We start from the raw sequence: 19,776 nt of genomic DNA, 5'->3' as shown, positions 1-19,776 counted from the left end.
ATGCAACATTTCACAAATGTATAACACAGTTGTATTTGAGCATAACTGGAGGTGCATTCTGCAGATTGTAACTGTATGCACACACTATTTTATGTGATATATTGTGTTGCTGTTAGGATTGGGTGTTGTGACAGATTTCTGAAATTGGTTGATTTCCTATTGACAAGGTGCCAATTCAATTCCATCATGGATTCATCAATGGATTGTTTGCTCTTTTTTCAGTTTTAACAACGGTAAAGCTTAGAAAATATAAAGATTCTTATGATGGGGTAAATGCATGGTACAAGGAGCATCATTAAAATATCAATGCCTACATTAAAGATGAAACCAAAAGCAGTTACATTCATTTTTTATTTCTAACAAATGTTTTTTTTGTGTAGAGTGTTGTGTATGTGTCCATTATTGTAGCAAAACTATTGACAAATGTGAGTCTCAATCCATCTTTCTCTAATGAGATTTGTGAACGTGTAAAAGAATCTCCAAATGTGTAATGAGATTTGTGAATGTGTATATGGATCTGCAAATCTGTATTTAGAATGTGTGTGTGTAATTGGATTTGCAAATAGATGTATGTACAAAAACTGATCTTCAAATATAAATTCAGATTTGCAAGTTTATTGATTAAGAATAATTTTATTTGTACAGCACTTATCTAAACAAGGTTACAAAGTGCTTCACAAAAAGAAGAATTAATTATTATAAAAGTTATTCACTTCAGTTCAATTTTAAGAGCCAAATCATTACATAATAAGGCAGAGACCTTAAAATCTATAGAGAAACCCAACAGTTCCCACATCATCTACATTTTTACAAATCATTACATTCATTTAGTTGATGCTTTTATCCAAAGCGACTTAGAATAAGTGCATTCAACCATGAGGGTAACAACCCAGAACAGCAAGAATCAAGTAAGTGCATTCAGCCTTTAAAAAGCCAAACTACAAAGTGCCAAATGTGTAGACAAACTCATACATAGAGATGAATGGCTGTCTTTTGCTTCAAGATCTGTTAATACAGACAATTCATCAGTTTCTGCTCAGGAAGCCTCTCAATTGTGAAAAGATATTTTACACATGACTTTTGCTACACTTCTGCCGTGGCAGATCCGCAAATGCGTGCCGTGATCTGCAAATATGTGTGGAAATTTGTCTCTGATTTCAGGAGCTGCAGCCTTCACACCACTCTGATTACACACAGACGTATTGAGAATCACATTTTTTTTAAAGTTTTGCTACAATAATGTTCCCACAGTGGAGCACAAACTGTAGGCTTTGTACAATAATTATATCAAATCACCAGGCAACCAGTGTAAAAATTAGACATACCAAATTGGTCGTGCAAAGAGTTGAGGCTTGTTTCAGATCAGACATTGTTGCAGATAGTGTTATGGGTAGGTGCTGTCTTGATAAATACCTGAAGCCCAGTGAGACCCAATCAACAGTTTTATTTTCTCTATAGACTGGTGTAGGCTAATGTTCATTTTGTTTTGTCTGATTTGGGTTTAAAAAGTTAACTACGTTTTTAGCATTGCAGTTCGACAGATGGACCAAAAAAATGGATGCAGCATAATTTGAAGTATATATATTTTTTTTTTTACCGATAATCCTTTTCATCAAAAGTTGGTCTGCTAGCCTCGGGCACAGACAAGGCCAGATGTTCTAATCTGATTTCATGTTAATGCTAAACCTCTAAATGTATTCACTTTTTTGTCTTTTCAACTTGTCGTCTTCAGGCATAACTAATGCTGACTCAATTGAGGTGACTTGAAGACATTTATCAGACTTCACTCAGTTCCATCTAGAGCCACAAAGTGTGTGTAATAGAACTCCCCAACTGCTGTAAACACACTTTGATGTAACCTTGAGGGTTGGAGTTTTCCTTTAAGGTGATATGCACAGATGTTTGATCAATTGTTACCATAGAAAAACATTGACATTCTGTTCTCAAGCAGTGATTTACCCAAGCAAACAGCTGTCTAACTTTAACACTGAGAACATTACACATTACATTACACCTAGACTTGTGCCCTTCATGAGTATTTCAACGGTTCACCCAAGGTGCTGCAGGTTCAATTGCACTATGAGAGGTATAATGAACACGTTTTAGTTCACTCTGGAACAAGTGGGTCACATGCAAGTGTAAATTAGGGATGCATTGCAAGATGCTGCTTGTTTTTTGGTGCCATTTCTGAGTAAGTGCTGCCTCTGAAAGGTATTTCACTCCAGTCATTGACACCCTTATGCAGGGTATTCTCTGAACGTGTCAGCCTGAGCTGTAAAGAGTTATTTTCAATAAGACGCCTGGGTCTCTGACTCACCTGCAGAAGCTTTTAGTCTAGTTACACTACCTGTGTGACCTACATAGCACCTAGTATTCTCACTGCAAGAGATCTGGTGCTGTGACATTTGAATGTTCTCTTGCAAACTAAGGAAGTCACATCGTATATCTGCGTTTCATATGAAGAAAAGTATTGGTTCAGTATTCATCTCATGTTACCATGTAAACAGTTCCCACAAGTTCAACCAAAGATGTTTATAAACCTGTTATCAGTAATTTTGAAATAATTCAGCAACTTTGCTGTCCTCCACCAGAATGTGGGTGTTGAAACCAGCTGGTCAGTGTGTGGGATGCCTTGTTTACTGTTTCTTTATGCTGCCTCAAAAAACACACACATGGGAGTTTTCTTCAGTATCTCTACTCTTTCATCTTTCATCTTAATTTGGCTTGGCCTTCTAAACATCAGTTTATCTGTGAAAATGATCCATATATGCCTTCAAGAAATGATGGCATATATGACAGGTAGAGCCATTCACATGTGCTCTAATGCTGTAATATTGTCATGTAACAGTGTCAGACAGTGATATTTGCTGGCATAACGTGTTAATAATGCACACTAATTAGAGTATGTTACATACATATGTCTTTTTCATTTACTGCTGGGAATGATGTAACTCCCTCCCCTAATAGGATAATCTATAATTTGGTCTTTCTTGCAGCAGGATGATCTGACTTATATTACAGAAGAGGTTGTGATATGAAATGTGGTGCTGTGCAACAGGAACACATTGCTATCCATGGCTTTGAAATAAATAATGCATGATTGATGAGTAACACTGAAGACCAGGACAGTTTCAAATGATGTTGTTATTCATATGTTTGTTTCATAGTCATTGCAATTACTTATATTTCTCCCCCAGGAAATTTTAATAGAGATTTTTTTTTTACTTGCTGCATTCTTTCATGTTAATGTACAGATATATTACATAAACAGTTTCAATTTCAAAGTGTTCAGCAGCCAGGTGCATGTGGAAGCTGGATGTTATGACACATACAGTTATTATGTAAGACATGAAACGCAAATATCCATATTTAGAAAGGGTTTATCTGTAACGCAAACCTGAAGTGTACAAACTATTCGATATAATTGTTTTTTTGTCTTGACAGATCTTAATGTTGAGAAGACAGAAGAATCCTATCTTCCACTGATTCAACTGGTTGACTGGCTGACTGCTTTTTTAATGGGATGCTTTAGGTCAGCATGGCAGCGGACGTCCTCCACAGCAAATGGCATATCACAGCTAAATTGCCTTTTGCCACTCTTTTGCATTTGATGGTATCATTCTTCTGTCAAGCAGTTACACTTTTGTAACACAAGCGAAAATTATGAAACGTGACCGTCAGATGAAGTGGATATAATTTGAAGGAAATCACCAACATTAAGTGGTTCCACTTGTCTACCTGAGGCTGTCCTCCCATTTTATGGAGACCTTGCAAAGTCGCCTGACGACTGGGGAGCAGTCCGGAGGTCAAGAACATTGTCAACCTGAGTCTCCTCACCTTGACCTGCAGCCTAAGTCTCCCTCCCAGCCCAAACAGCAGACAAGCTCCCCAAAGCCCCATGGCATGCAACAGCAACCCAAACAGTCCAGAAGACAGCATCCTGAACGCAAGCGTCTCAGGCATCAGCGGCAAAGCACTAACTCAGATACAGTGCCAGAACACAAAAATGAAGCAACAACAGAAAGAAAAGGAACAACAGTTCCTTGTGAAAAACTAGCAGTTGACCCAACCCAATCTAACGCAGAAAGCCAAGAAAGCACCCCAAAACAGAAACGAGAGCGTAAGCCTCAGAGACCAGGAAAATATGTCTGCACTTACTGTGGCCGGGCATGTGCAAAACCTAGTGTCCTACAGAAACATATTCGCTCCCACACAGGAGAAAGACCCTATCCCTGTGCCCCATGTGGCTTCTCTTTTAAAACCAAGAGTAACCTGTACAAACACCGCAAATCGCATACCCACAGGGTGAAGGCAGGTCTGGCACTTGGGGAGCCAAGAAATCTCGAGGAGCAAGTCACCGAGTCAGAAGATGAAACCAGACAGCTATCATCCACTTCTTCCCTTACTGAAAGAAAAAGCAGTGTAACCTTGATGAAGAGTCATGAAACAGACAAGGCCAAAGATTGTACTGCAGGTAGTGATGACTCCAATGCAGTAAAAAAGAGATTAGCTCTCCGTCTAAGTAGAGGAAAAAACACTCCTCAAGATTCGGATGAGAAGAATTCATCTCTTATTTTAAGCAGTAAAGGCAGTACAGAATCAGGTTATTTCTCTCGCTCTGAAAGTACTGAGCAGGCACAGGACAGTCCCCCCAACACAAGTGCCAAAAGCTATGCAGAGATCATCCTTGGCAAATATGGACGTCTCGGACACCTACAGAGGATGTCTCGTCCTCATAACCAGCAGCCCTCAGATCAGAAGGAAAAAAGCATCCCATTTATAGTGCCCAAGAAGCAGGTCATTGACCATATTACCAAACTCATCACCATCAATGAGGCAGTGGTGGACACTAGTAAAATTGATAGTGTTAAACCAAGGAGATTCTCGCTCTCTAGAAAAAATAGTTCAGAGAACCAAAAGGCTTCATCTATTAAAGAACAACTTATTCATAGCCCTAAAGCTGGAGATCCCTGCTATAAAAGCAGTGGCTCCATCACCATGGGAGTCCCATGTCAAAAATTTCATCTTCAGTCCTCGGACAAACCAACTGGCCAAACATTCACTGCTCCTCTGGTGAGAAGTCACTCAATGCCATCTGCAGCTAGTTCATGTGATACCTCCAGTGGTGGCTACAGTAAATTCTGCCAAAGTCAGTCCTTTGATGAAAGGCAACCTTCTGAAATACGGGCAGCCCGGCGTTATGGGATGCTAAGACGGCAGCCTGCTATTGAAATTCCACTTGGTGCTGAACTTACAAAAGAGGACAATGAGGGTTCTCACTCATTTTACCCTGACAGCATAACCACTACCCCTGACCACAAGCCAAGTCAACCCCAGCCATATGAGTGCGAGGCCTGTGGCACTGGGTGCAAAGATTGGGAAGGTTATAAGAAACACAAGCAAAGCCTGTGCTTAGCACATCATCCCAGAAATGAGGTGGTAATTAGTCAAGTGGCGTTCTCACAGTTAATTAACCATGCAGTCAGAGTAGGAGCTTCAACTGTGCGCAAGAGGAGGAAAGAGGAGAGTTTGGAACTTGATGACCCTTCCTCTCCTTCATTACCCTCTCCTGCCCTCTTGTCAGGACAGTTTAAAGACGACAGCAGTGTAGCTTATGAGGGCCCCAGAAGACCTACTTTGCAAACCTGTTCAGTAATTCAACATACTAGTTCATTTGAAAAACAAGAATCTTTGTGCAATGAGAATCAAGGCCCTGAGGTAACAAAAGACTCTCCACCTGATGAAGAATGTCAGCTGCCGCCTCAGAAACAACCCCCTCAACAGTCAACAAAACTGTCCACACGAAAGCTGGTCCGCCAACACAGTGTGCAAGTTCCAGAAATACTGGTGACAGAGGATTCCAAGATGAGCACAGTTACCTCTGTAGAGCCTGCCCCCACAGCAAAACCTCAGGAGAAGCCTGATGAATTTCAGTGGCCACAGAGAAGCTCCTCGCTGGCCCAGCTCCCTATAGAAAAACTTCCTCCAAAGAAAAAGCGCTTACGTCTTGCTGAGGTTGCCCAGTCCTCAGGAGAATCCAGTTTTGACTCAATATCTCTTCCCCATAGCCCTAGTCAGGAGAGTAGTGCATCCTATGCATCTAGTCGTTCCACATCCTTTGAGGAGTCAAATAGACCAGACATGGAGACAGCAGCATCATCACCACTGAGGAGATCCAGAGCTTCTCACATGCTCACAGTGCCTGGAGTGCATCAGCAGAGAGAGATGAGGCGTTCAGCATCTGAGCAGGCACCTCATGACCCCCAACCAAGTATCCTATTGGCTGAGACCCGCAGCAAGTCTTTTGACTATAGCTGTCTGTCCCCTGAGCGCACTGCAGTTGGCTGGAGGGAAAGAAGAAAGTGTCTCCTAATGAGACACACTGCTATCAGAGATCCAGATGAGGAGGAAGAGGACCAGTGCAATATACCAAGCCGTAGTCCTAAATGTGTCACAAGTAGCACATCTGCTCAAGCAAACCCAACCTCTTTGTGCAGCAGTAGGCCGCCTACTTCTCCTGTATCAGGTGACACACTCTCGCGTTATCCAGTTCCTCAGTGGAAACTTGGTCAAAATATTCAGTTAACAGGCAGCACAGAACTCTTATATAGTCCCGGCCCTTCTGTAAATACTTTAAAAGAGGGGACCTCACACATCCATACAGGACAGCCCCCTCCTCAAGCACCACAGCCCTATCTCACACACGGACCATCAGGGGCAGCCAGAGCTCGCTACCTCCCCATGTCTACAGGGCTGAAGCTAGAGATTCCCTCACAGCATGACGATTACTTAGACACTAGAGTAGGTCTCTCCTACAGTCAACAATCTACTCCTCACATCACTTCCAGCCTGGAATTACTGAGGCCGGTGGCATCTCCTTCAGTAGCAGTGCGTCTCCAAACAGACACCCTCTCCCAAGCATGTGCCATATACACTACATTGTCTCAGTCTACAGCTCTGAGGCCCCAGAAGACAGTTGATGCAGTTTCACATCATGCAGGTATTCCAGCAGCTGAGTACAGAAACCACAGGGACACAAGTCCAGATTATCAGTTGTGGTCTGAGGATGGTCTAAGGTTATCAGGCTCAGGGGGCAACAAGCGCATGCTTTCTCCTTCAAACAGTATGGAGCTCCCCCCTGAGTCACAGCAGCAGCAGAAACGGGTAAAAGAAGAAGAGGAAGCGAGGGAAATGGCATTTGTTGACAAGGCATCAGTGGACCCATGTGGTCGGGAACTTAAACAAGAAAATCAACCATGTCCACCAGGTGTTTGTTCTCCCATCACACAAGCTGGACCGTCTTTCCCAAGTCTGTTGTCCAGCACCTGTCATAGCTGGTGCTATTTAAACTACATCAAACCAAACCCTTCTACCCTTGATGAGCAGAAGCCTTCTGTGTACTCATCATGGTCCACTAGCAGCTATAATCCCAACCCTCCTGGCCTCTCCAGCAAAACAGCTCTCTCTCTGCTGCACTGTAAGCAGAGGCTCAGTCCCTCTATCTACACTATATCCACCATGTCAGTCAGGACAAGTGAGCAAGAGCAAGAGGACAACAAAAGACCATGCTCCACTGAGGTAATTACTAACCTCTGATTACAATTGTCTTGCAATCTATATTATAATGTAAAAGAATGTGGAGGAGCAAGTATGTTAAGCCTTAAAGTTAAATTGAGATTGAGGTTGGTAGATTAGAATGGTGTCTTTGCTTTTTTTCCAATGGTGAAGTTAAAGATCTCGGCAAACAGTGGTTTGGTATTCTAAGGTTATATTATTGTTTAATCCCCTTGGAAGCCTCAATCCCAAATAATACTTAACTATGATTTAAGTTTGATGGAACTAAGCACCGGGGAGCTGAGTATAAAAACAAGCAATCATGACACACAAAGGGAAAAGATGTGCTTTAACAAATACAAAAAAATACAACGTTCAATGAGAATTCCCAATTTTTGTCTCCCTGGGCATTCTGGAGCAGAATTGGTGAATTTCCCCATGTCTCTTTCGAGTGTAGGTCTACAACAGCCAGTCATACGGCAGAGACCATGAGGGGACACGGAACGGGCAGCTGTCGGCAGGAGACATCCAGTCAAACAGAGACGAGGTAAATGTGGAACAGAAGAAAAAAGTGGAGGAAGTCCAGTCATGCTCCAGAAATAAAGAACCTCCTGAAGTTTGGATCTCTGAGGAGGGGTGAGTGTGGCCTTAACTGATGACATTAGTTTACTGATGACATATTGTCATACCTCATGACTTGAAGGCTTGCGTCACATAGTGTGGTGTCTTTTGAAAACACCAGTGGTTGGCTGTCTGCCCCAACAGAGCCCGTCTGTTGAGGGGATGAAGCCAGGGAGCTACCAAGCTTCCTCTGCTCCTGCAGAGATGGATTTATACAAACCATCACAGCCACAGTCACATGGAGCAGCAACCCATTTTCAATCTCTCACACTGAAACCAACGAATTGAGTAGAACATTACACATGGCCATACAGGATAGCTTGAAATGGAGCCTGCTATGTAGAATGGGATAGGGCTGAAAAACAGCAAAAATCACAAGATTTGTAGATTTTAATAATCTCCCTACTTGATCAACTATTACTGTTGTTCATTCCATTAAACAGCAGAAAACAGTGAATATGTCACATGACTATTTCCAAAATCGTCTTTTAAAGATTCTGCCATTTGAGAACCTGGAATTTACAATAGGAAACTTATGTCTGATTGGCTGTCACTTATCAATTACAGCAATAAAAGCTATCTCAAACGATGATGCAACATGTTAACATTTAGTAGTGTTCTACATCAGTGTGCAATACAGTATATTAATTGGTATATTATAATGCAAATTACCATAGCGACATTACTTAGCACTGCATCAGACCTAGTGATTTAACATTATGAACAAAAATGGTCTTAGACTGGAACATAGCCCACTTTGTTATGTTTTGATAAGTGGCAACAGAATAAGAAAGACAGTGGTCTGAAAAGAGGATGCAAACTGATGCAGTCCGTCTTTCATTATATGGTAAATGGTCTGAAATTATATAGCGCTTTTCTAGTCTTTTCTAGTCTTGTCTTGATGACCACTCAAAGCTTTATAATACAGTTTTATTGCTATTCATCCATTCACACACACATTCAGCCGAACTTTTTCAATCAGGGAGGGTTCAGTATCTTGCCCAAGGACACTTCGGCATGCAGAGTGGGAAGACTTATCATCATTTCTAAAATCAATCTAAAGAGAGCTGCAATATCGCAGAGTTTTCTTGGTGTGTATCCTGAATTTGCTACATGTATTTTTCACTCCTTCATAAACAAAGGCACATGCTGTCTGGACCGAGGTTTTTACAACAGGTGACACTTTGGTCCACAGAGGTACCAAAATTAACGAAAATGAAAAGTTCCTTGCAGGACCTTTAAACCAAAAACATGCGAAATTAAGATGTGTTTTCGATGTCCTCTCAAATGAATTTGTAGTGACAGACACTCAGTCAGTACGGCAAGGATTTGGGGCGTGAATAGGTCCTATGACTACAGCTGCTCTATGGCGAGGGAAAGTGGCACATAGGCATGGTTGAAAAAGTGTTCTCTTTCATGAACTTAAACGTTTTTTGAGACTGTAAAAGCAACCGTTTGTGATACCTGTCGAGTTTATCCAGCCGTGAAGCCTGAAGTGAAAATAGATGGAAAAAGTGCCGATTATAATCAGAATGATTGTTTGTCGTAGGAATGTGTTTTCATTTTCGATGTTTTTTCATGCTTATTTGGAGCAGCAGCTGGTCGGGGCCAGGGTTTCCCTCCCTCTCCAAAATGTTTTTATTGGCCGGCTGCAGCAAAGCCCGGACCTTGGGACACATCGTAGTCTCCCCCTTGTTTAGACTCAGTGGTGGTGTGAGCTGTGATGGCGTTATAAGGCAGTGGGAGGTGGGCGGGGGGTGTCTGGTTTTGGCTTATGAAAGCGGCTCTGTTGAAGCTGAAGTGGGTGCCTCGCTGAGAGACCCTCAGTGTACATGGAGTGTTTCACCCCAGGCCCTGCTAGCACGGTGTGAGCTCACTTTGTAGCAGCAGCCAAACAGATAACGCACTCACACTGGATAAATACAGGCACTAAAAAGCTGCTTACAGGTGCTAAATGACCTGCTGCCTGTCTGTCAGCTCCAGTTACCCTCATATTGATTGTTACCGTCATTCAGAACGGAGCCGCATCAATAGACAACTGACAGGGAAACGCTCTAAGGAGCAAAGTGAAACCTCTTGCTCTCTTTGCACCTACAGATCAAATGAGAAGTATGCTCCTATGCGTGGTGGAGTCGGTGGAAAGTGCCAATGTGAGGATTGCGGGTTCCCCCTTAAGAATGCTAGTGTTCTGCAGAAGTGCACAAAGTCCTATCGCTGTAACTGCAGTGAGTGTCACACTGCCTTCAAAGCCAAAGGTATAGGATTATAAAAAAAATACTACACCAGGATTTTTGATGCTTCTCTTCCGTTGATTTCTCACTTCTTCTTGTGTATCTGCAGGGAACCTCACCGAACACCTGAGATCTAAGCCTTGTGGAAAAGAAACCTGTTGTTATACAGATGACAAAGTTAAAGGTATGCTATGTTTTTTTTATTTTTATACTTTCTTCTCTACTAACTCACTCTTTATATTTGTGGCTTCACCAGAACTAGCATTTTATTAAGGGGATGTGTCAAGTGGATTTCCTTACTGGGCTAATTTGATCAGTTATCCTGCACAATTCTTGGATCAGCTGGCCATCTTTCTGTTATAATAATAGTCATGGTGACTAATGTAGATGTGTTGCTATTTGTTTACAAAATATATTTTTATTGTGTAACAAGCTAAATCTTCAAACTTGTATTGAAATAGAATATACTGTATATTGCATATTTAATAAATATGCCTCTAGACCAACTAATTGAAAACCCTTTGGTTAAGTCATTGTTTGTGAAGAATGAAAATATTCCTAACAACCTGCATCATCGTTCTGATGATGGGAAGCATCAGGGGTTTTGAGCATGGTCACAATATTGAAACAGCCACTGCAACACACAGTAAGCTAGCAGAGGAAGTTGTAAGCTGGTTTACTTAAAGGTAAGGTGGGTAAATTGTTTCAGCCAAAGCAGAGAAGATTGCCAGAAGTAAGCCTGTCCTGGAAAAGTTGTCTTCTAGCTGTTGTCAGGCAGTGCAGGTTCATGTGTTTTGAGGGCGTAGCTTTAGCAAGAGGGCTGATGATAGGGGGTGGGATGTATCTGTTTCATATTTTCAACATGTGATCGCTCTCGCTAGCTTCTCCACAATTTCAAACCCTCACTTTAACAAGCCTTGTATGGTCTTTTTAATCTGATATCTGTGCTGGATGTCATGCTACCAGGTTATATGGCCTTTCTCATAAATGTGGACCTGTGTTCCCACTTGGGAGAATTTACGGCATTCTGTGTGAGCGATCGGTTATTTACTGTAGCCAAGTGACCGAAAGTTTAGACACCAGAGAGGGAACAAACAAAAACACAACGTCAACAAACTTTAATACCACTGCAAGGAAACGTGATGTCTATCCTCGGCTTGTGAGCTGCTCTCACCAGTGCAGTGTGTTTACCACAGGGATGTTTCCATATGAAATGAATATCACACAGAAAAGATGGAGCCCACCATTTTAATTGCTCACGTGGTGCATAAGAGGCTCAATCCACATTCCCTGTTCAGCCTACAGACTTTACATTGTAGGAAAATAAATTTGTGTTGGCTCAATGTGCCCACCAGTTGGTTGATTCCATGCGGACAATACACTACAAGGCCAATGAATACACATAGTCATCACATTAGTGCTGTATCTATCCAAACATATGTCCAGTACAATTGATGTAGAATTATAGTTAACATTGGTTTGTTTTGGCAAGCAGGTGGCGAGAAAGTAAAATTTGTTTATTTTCCTGTCCTAGGAGACTGTGAAAACCGTCCACTTCACCCAGAGAAACAAAAAGATCCCTCTGATCTGGGTAAAGGTGGACATGATGAAGATAACAATGCAAAGGACAAAGATGGTAGACTTGAAGACAACTGGCTCAAGGCTTCTGAAAGCCAATCGATAGAGCCTGAACCAAGCCCATCAATCCTACTCCCCCCCAAGGATTCTGCCCAGAGGAGCTCGGCCAGGGCCAGGAGGGGCCTTTTCGCGCGCAGATGCCTTGATTCTTCAGTATCTGTGTCCTCCAGAGGCTCCTGCTCCCCTAGCACTCCATCCCTTACTTCTCGAAGGGAGCCATCTCCACCTCGTAGCCCATCGCCCATGCCTTATCCCTCCTCCTCCCTCTCACCATCCAGTTGTCTTGTCTCCACCTCCCCGCTGAGTCCAGTCTCCCCCGTTAGAGGTCTTTCACCTTTTATGGTCCAGCCCCATAGAAAGTACTACTGTGGGCCCCTGGGCTCCCTCGCCAACATCTCTATTCAGCATCAAACCAGTCTTCATCCATGGGACCGACCGTCTACAGCAAGACTGGTGAGTCACCTCAGCTTTGGTCTCAAAAACATCGTGGCATAACATCTGTTGACAGCATTTGGATTAATATTCTATAAATAATACTGATAATTTCTTGTTGTATTACTTTCTGGATTTTGCTGTGTATAATTAACACTGGTCAAAACATGGCTTTCCTTCAAACCACAGTCTTCGCTCACCTGTGACTCGATCCATCTCTGTTAGTTTAGCCTACAGTTTTAAATATATCAGCTTTTGGCTGACAAAGCTAATCTTGTGTGGCTCAGTTGAATCCCAATGAGTCAACACCTAGAACTAATATAGATAGCCTGGTACATATGAGGTTATTTTAAAGTCGTACATTTATTGGAAAAGGAAGGAAAGGCATCTCTCTTGTTTTATATCACTCACAACCAAAGCCTGCAGCTCCCGACCTTAAAAAAAGTAGACCCAACATGTTTTCCCTGGGCAGCTGCTGATAAAATGAGAAGCAGGCCTATAGTTAAATACCAACTATTGAAACCACATGTCCACGACAAAACCACATGGGTGGATATCTCAGTTCACCCTAATAAAAAAATATATAATACGTGTCTACTCAAAACTTGTGGTTATGTCATGGTGTAACCTCACCACTTCCTCTTCACACTAATATAGGTCTCACAGGAAGAGATAATAATTCACATCCACTACAGGTCCATTTTTCACATTTGTACACAGAACTTTCTGTTCACATAAGCTACATCTGTAAACTGGTGGTGTTTTGGAACACAGTCATATTTATAGGTCTAGATATTGGATGCAAGGACCTACCACCTACATTGAACCTGCTTCTGTTAAAATCTGGTAAAGTTTGTATCCTGGAAATCCAGAGAGAGTCTGCACTCACTGACTCTCTTTGTATGGGAGCGTGTCCATTACTTCACTGAGTGTCTCAGTGCAGGAACATCCAGGCATTTGGATTCAAGCATGGTACCTCACCAGGAGACATGTTGTTGTTTGTTGTTCCTGTCTGTGGTCTCATTAAACTCGCTCTCCGGCAGGGTGCCTCATAATGATGTCTTCAGAGAGTAACTCAGCAGCAGTCTAAGAAGCACTGTTTTACTGGGTTGGCTGGTGTGAACATTGTTGCACCTGTAACCACACCCAGCGGTGATGTCACACGGTCCTGGCGTACACCTGTGCATCAACGACATTAACCTAATTACCGTAAATAAAGATGGATGACGCATGACTGTACGTCCTCCCACTGTAGAAAATGAAGCCAAAATATCTAAGACAAGGCGCTGCGTTGTTGAAATCATGTGGAGCCAGAGTCTGTGAGTAATGATCATGGGGTACAGCCACAGTATCGAGGTCCTGCACACACACAATCAATCACGACTCAGTCTCAGCTGTCATCATGATGTTTCACCCTGTTTTTATGTCATCAAATACCTCATTAAAACCAAACTCATCAAAAACGAAAACACATAAATACACAAATCAGTGTGAAAATAACTCCTTATGATTTACTTGAAGTGCTTAATCGATCCTACAGGATCAGTGGTGTAGATAATGGATCATCCCTGCCAACATGGACGAGGTGGGGTGTATGACGTACTATGCAGCCAGCCACCAGGGGACTAGGTTTGGGCTTTACTATTGGGGAGCAGCTGATGTAACTATTATTGCTTGTGGACATGATTTTTCAAGGCATATCAAGATGCTTCTTAACTTCAACTGACTCAGAATCACAGAAAATAGAAGTGATTTATTTTAGTTATAGTTACCTTTGGTGGTTTCACCTGAAATTTGTGTTGTTTTCTTAAAAAAAATTGGGATAAACTAATAACAAAACTATTCATCCACAACTTTATTCCTTAAACATTTTTAAATAAGGCATTTTAACTTACCATCATTAAAGACTGCATTAAGATGTAGTGAGCCAGTGCTGCAGCCAGGAAGCCCCACATTTGGCTGTGTGTCTTTTTGCCAGACTGGTTTTGGTTCTGCATTGTGTGGTAAGGGGATGCCATTTGCCATAGGTTGTGCAGGACACAGCATGCCAGGGTGCACCCAGATGCCACTCCTCACCTGAACACTCCTGTGAACACCTCTGACATGGGAATTTCACATTAGCCAAATGGGAATTTGCCTAATGTGAAAAGAAAACTCCCATCTGGAGTTTGACGGAGCTAGACTCATTTTTAAAGGGAATGAAGGAATAAACAAACTGCCTAAACCTCTAACCACATTTTGACACATGAACATGCTGAAGTGTTGATGTAATGTGAGTCAATATGAGGCTGTTTAACGATCTCTTTTACGACTGTTCTGTAACTCAGCACTTCTCCAGAGCTCGGCTTTCATAAGTTGTTTTCTCAGCACAGAGGCTTAGTAATTCATGAGACACTGCTATTGATTTTCACCAGGAACATTTTCATTTATACCTGCTTTGCTAATGTTCTGTCCCTCTGTATCCTTGTTTAGTTTCTTGTGTAATGACCTAATTCCTCCTGCAGAACCATTCAAGTTTCATCTCCTCTTGTTTTGTTGTAGTCGGTGGATGAGGTTGGTCTGACCCACATCGCCCCGCATCCCCCAAGGCTTCAAGGAGCCTACAACCTCCTGAGTCACCTCCCTCTGCACTCTCAGCAGCCGAGCCGGGCCCCGAGCCTCCTTATTCCCATTGGGGGGATACACATGATTCAGCCCAGGTCCCCCCTCCCTCATTACAGACTGGTGTGCAGCCCTACAGCAACCACAGCTAATCCCACCGGTACAGAGTCCTCCTGGAGACAGAGTGGCGCCGTGAAGGGGAGTTTTTCTCTGCTGCAGCGGCAGGATACCCTCCAAAAGACATCTCCCGACAGCAGAGCCAGCCCGGCAGACCCTCTGGAGTCGGGGGAAATGCCCAGGAGCAGCCATTTGGACTCCCTGTCACACAGGAAGAGTCGAGGATCCTTCCAACAACTGCCAAGTCCAAGTACGGAGGTGAGGCCTGCGGAGGTGAACACCAACGCACATGTTACAGAGAGGTGTGTTTACCCGGAGACCACCCAAGGCCAAAAAAAAACTCCTTCCTCCAAGACACAGGTGTGATTGGGGGGAGAGTCTGAAGGGACAGTGCAAAAGACTGAAAACCAGAGAGTGGTTTAGACTCCAAGGAGAAAAGGCAAGAGCACTTGAGCACCGCTTTTGAATGACGCTGTTATGTAATTATATGAATAATATATATAGACACCATGTTAGATATGCAGTATGTTTTGTAAATCTTTTTTTACCCTCTTGTTTGATGTCATTGGTGTTAATTTATTTATGTGCTATTATGCAAATTCTGTACTATATGCAAAAAGCAGCTGGAATGAAAATAGACAGTTTTAATCAATTACCCTATTTACCCCTTTGACAGCTCTAATATACTATTGCTGTGTTAATGTACTGTATTATCAAAATGGATATAGAAAGGTACTACAACTATTTATTCATCCTGACCAGTATTTTGAAGTGCAATTTTACGTCAAGATTGTGGTTTTAAAATGTCATTCTTAAAGGCTGTGATTATTATTATTATTATTTGTCAGTTTCTTTGTCGTTCTTGTTGTCGTCTTTGTTTGTGTTTAATGAGGCAGGGTTTACGATCACCTTCTTTTTCTAAAAGAAGTTTGGGATCAGGACGTTTGGAGTGCACTGACAAAACAATATCCAGAGGAAACCTGTTTCATTAACATAGTAGCTACGGTATAGTTTGGTTTTTCTTTTCATGACCAGATACATGTATTTTTGTGTTGTTGCTTTTATAAATGATACAATCACTGTCATTCTCACGTTTACCATTAAACTTCTCATTTTTACAGGTTTATATTAAAATTGTGGTGAGTGTGTGGTTTTTGAGTCACTTACAACAACGGATACGTTTTCTCAATGTAAGGAGGGGAATGTCAGTCAGAGGCTGAAGGTAAGAAGCCACATTATAAAGTTTATGCTTTATGCTGTTTAGGACTAGAATGGCACACAGTAGAGCACATGCGTTCACCACATACCTAAACATGTCAAACTCTTTAAATCAATATCCACACTTTATTTTCTGTGAAAGTCACAGAATTGTGGGAAAATTCATTATGTCAAAACTAGATTTGCTCTAAAATGAATCGGGATCTTCCCTAGCCAATGCCCCATCCCTCCAACAAGTATAGTCCAAATCAGTTCTGGGCTTTTTATGTTTTGTGTGTCCTGATGAAAAATAGGTAATATAATAATTAAAATCATTATTTATATAGCAATCAGATATGACTGAAAGATAACAGAACGGTAAAAGGATCAAATGAACAGAAACTGAACTGTATAATATTTCCACAAAGAGAATAAGAATGGTCCTTAAATTTACCCTTTTGGAACTCCATACTTGAACTTGGTAAATGAGGACATATTGCAATTACTGGACACACACAATTCTCTATCTGTAAAACGGGACTTGATCCAGCTCCGAGCAGTACCTGATACGCCCACCGATTTCCCTTGTATATTTAATAAGATGCAGTGGTCAATTTGATTAAAAGCTGCACTTAAATCGAGTATTACCAGGATAGAACACATCCCAGCATCATAGTTCAAGGTAATTTGTGACTTTGAATACAGTGAGAAGAGCAATCCCTGTGCTGTGGTGCTGATGAAAGCAAGATGGAAGGTTTAAAAAATGTAAATTCCATCCACAGCGGCAAGGAAGTGCTTAGCCACAATCGTTTCCGCTATTTTAGAGATGAAAGGTAGTTTTGAGATGGGTCTATAACTTATGTTAAATCATGTGATCCAGCCAAGGCTTTTTTAGAATTGGCTTAACACTAGCTGTTTTGAAGTAATCTGGAACATAGCAGAGTGTTTGTAAACCAGGGCCCAATCCTTTCAGTAACGTCAAATAAAAGCTTAATTGGGATCAAATAGAATGGCACTTGGGACAGCACATACCTCCACTTAGGAATCAGGTCGATCGGGTCCCTTTTGTCTTAATGCCTCCACCAAAGATGTTATGTTTTCATCTGTGTTTGTTTGTTTGTTAAAAACTAACAAACCGATTTCCATGACATCTTGTGGAGGGATTGGGAATGACTCAAGGAAGAACCCAATACATTTTGGAGCTGATGTGTATAAACATGTGAATCCAGGAAATTTCTATTTACTTTCTTCAACATTGTGATATAGAACGTAAATCTTGGTTTTAATCCTCAAAGTGCATGTTAGGTGAGTTTTAAATCTCCAACAAACTACGATGAGGATGAGCGGGACAATCAATGTCCCAGTCTTACAAAGCAGGAACCTTTCAGCTGGAACCTGGATTTTCAGCCCCGCCGAGTTACCTCGAGTGAACGCTAAGGTCAGTTGCTATGGTAACTCATACTGCTGTGAATATTCAGTCTTGAATTAGCCTGAACCAGGACTACAGTGTTTTAAAATGCAACTCAGGGCTAGTGTGAGGAGACAAATGTGAAGCCTGGTTTATTTCATGATGCTCAAAACAAAAGGCCCAAGAACGTCAAGTTGAGATCACATCAGTTCACAGAGAGGAATACAAGACATGTCACCATAAAACTGAGAAGCACATTATTCTATTTTTCAATTCTAGGCACTGATTATGCATTTAGTGCTTTTTCACATATTTAAATGTTCTCTTATAATACACTATATTTTTATTTTCACTTATATTTTTGGGGACTTAATACTATATTTTTTTAAACTACTGTACCATTTTATTTATTTTGAAATAGTATGATGTAATTCATGTTTAATATGATCTAATATATAATATGAAGAGCAGTATGCTGTGTAATCAAAGTAAATCTTTTGATGCAATGTAAGATTGTCTCTTTGTAATTTTGATTTTAATGTGTCGGTCCCTTTAACTTTAGGTGCTATTTTGAGAGACAACAAATGGTGGAAATGTTTCCGCTTCCTCTTAAGTTTATGTAGTCCTGTTCAGTTTATTTAAAATGGCCAATTAAAAATACATTAAAATCCTGTTTAGTGAGGATTAAATAATATCTGAATTGCCCAATAAGTGCAGCTTAGCTCTTGAGTTATTAAACTCAAGAGCTACTAAAGTTACTAAATGAATACTTTCTTATTGACTTAGTCACAATAACCCTCTTTCCCATGCACAGGTCTGAATTTGAATTGCTGAAGCCTTTGTTGAAAAAGAGGAAGTAATATAGATAATAATCATAAAAATCATAATAATCTACACAACATGTTGGAAATACTTTCTACTGAACATGTAGTCTATATGAAAACGTTGTATAGTGTCATGTGTGGATTATTAGTTTGTCTATGCTGATTTTGGAAAGAAATGTGATGCTGAATGACTTATTTTTCAAGTGATCTAGTTATTTTGTCTGCACTACTGATCCTTCCGTTGTACATCCATTACGTTAATGAACTCAATTGCATTTTTTATTTCTTCTTTCTTTTTGCTCTTCTTTAAAACTATCACTTTTCCTGTTCTCTAAATGTCAGTTCATCTCAGGGCAGTAATTCAGGTTTTCCTGAAACCTATTGACACCGTGTTGGTGATTGTGGCGTCACCCTGTGGTTAAGCCAAAGTCATGCTTCATGTTGACATGTTTACAATCCTGAAAACATCTTTGATTTCAAATCATTTTTATCAGCTGCTTTGGTGATTGTTGTGTCTCATTTTGTGTGTGCTGATGATATAACTGACAGACGTGATATTCCTCACGTCTGTGCTGCCATCACGACGGCTCGTCTTAGTTCCCCGGTGCTGAAGCTGACCAAGGTAACCACTAGGTGGCAGGAGAAAGCAGCTTAATCGTCTGCACTGGTTCTTGCGGTCAGTGCAGTGAAATTATGACATCACACTGGCTGAATAATGACGCAGTTCTTCTTCTTCTTCTTTCTTTGGCTTATTGGCAGGGGGCATACATCCTCAAGGTGCATTTTGCCCTCCCCACAATCGACAGAGAGAGTTGGGAATTTTATTGTAGTTTAATTTTTAAAGTCCCAAGAAACAGAGGCATCAAAGTAAGACAACAAAGGCATGAAAAAATAAAGTTTTTATATGTTTTATATCCAGTACTGTGATTCAGTTCACTTGTTTGTTTTATCAGCTGACTGTGAACAACTGTCTCTGTTGAACCTGAGGTTGCTGGTGGGAATGTTGAATGTTACAAATTCTGTTGAAATAATGTGTCATCTACACATTTATAATATCAGTCAAATGTAATTGCTGTAATAACAATTGTTATTAGAAGAAGAAGAAGAACCTGAACCAGATATTGTGTCTTTTCCAAGGCAAGATTTCTATCAA

At 41.2% G+C, this 19,776-nt stretch overlaps 1 protein-coding gene across 1 annotated transcript; it reads left to right on the top strand.

Moving 5' to 3' along the window:
* Positions 1–3,708: 3,708 nt before the first annotated feature.
* Positions 3,709–16,307, top strand: hivep3a (HIVEP zinc finger 3a). The gene is made up of 6 exons (XM_062409109.1): positions 3,709–7,578; positions 8,012–8,190; positions 10,273–10,430; positions 10,516–10,590; positions 11,941–12,497; positions 15,018–16,307. The coding sequence occupies exons 1-6, from the start codon at positions 3,760–3,762 to the stop codon at positions 15,558–15,560; spliced, it is 5,331 nt and encodes a 1,776-aa protein (XP_062265093.1). The 5' UTR covers positions 3,709–3,759; the 3' UTR covers positions 15,561–16,307.
* The last annotated feature ends 3,469 nt before the right edge of the window (positions 16,308–19,776 follow it).

This window comes from Platichthys flesus, chromosome 17 (assembly GCF_949316205.1).
Source record: "Platichthys flesus chromosome 17, fPlaFle2.1, whole genome shotgun sequence".
NCBI classification, from domain to species: Eukaryota; Metazoa; Chordata; class Actinopteri; order Pleuronectiformes; family Pleuronectidae; genus Platichthys; species Platichthys flesus.
Note: the sequence above shows the minus strand (reverse complement) of the source record. Positions and strands in the feature narration are given on the sequence as shown.

What these genes read in the sequence shown, in the direction of transcription:
- hivep3a (XM_062409109.1), top strand. Translation starts at nt 3,760, where the DNA reads ATGGAGACCTTGCAAAGTCGCCTGACGACTGGGGAGCAGTCCGGAGGT. An exon ending in CACTGCCTTCAAAGCCAAAG is followed by an intron (nt 10,431 to 10,515) that starts GTATAGGATTAT and finishes GTGTATCTGCAG; the next exon opens with GGAACCTCACCGAACACCTG. An exon ending in GACCGTCTACAGCAAGACTG is followed by an intron (nt 12,498 to 15,017) that starts GTGAGTCACCTC and finishes GTTTTGTTGTAG; the next exon opens with TCGGTGGATGAGGTTGGTCT.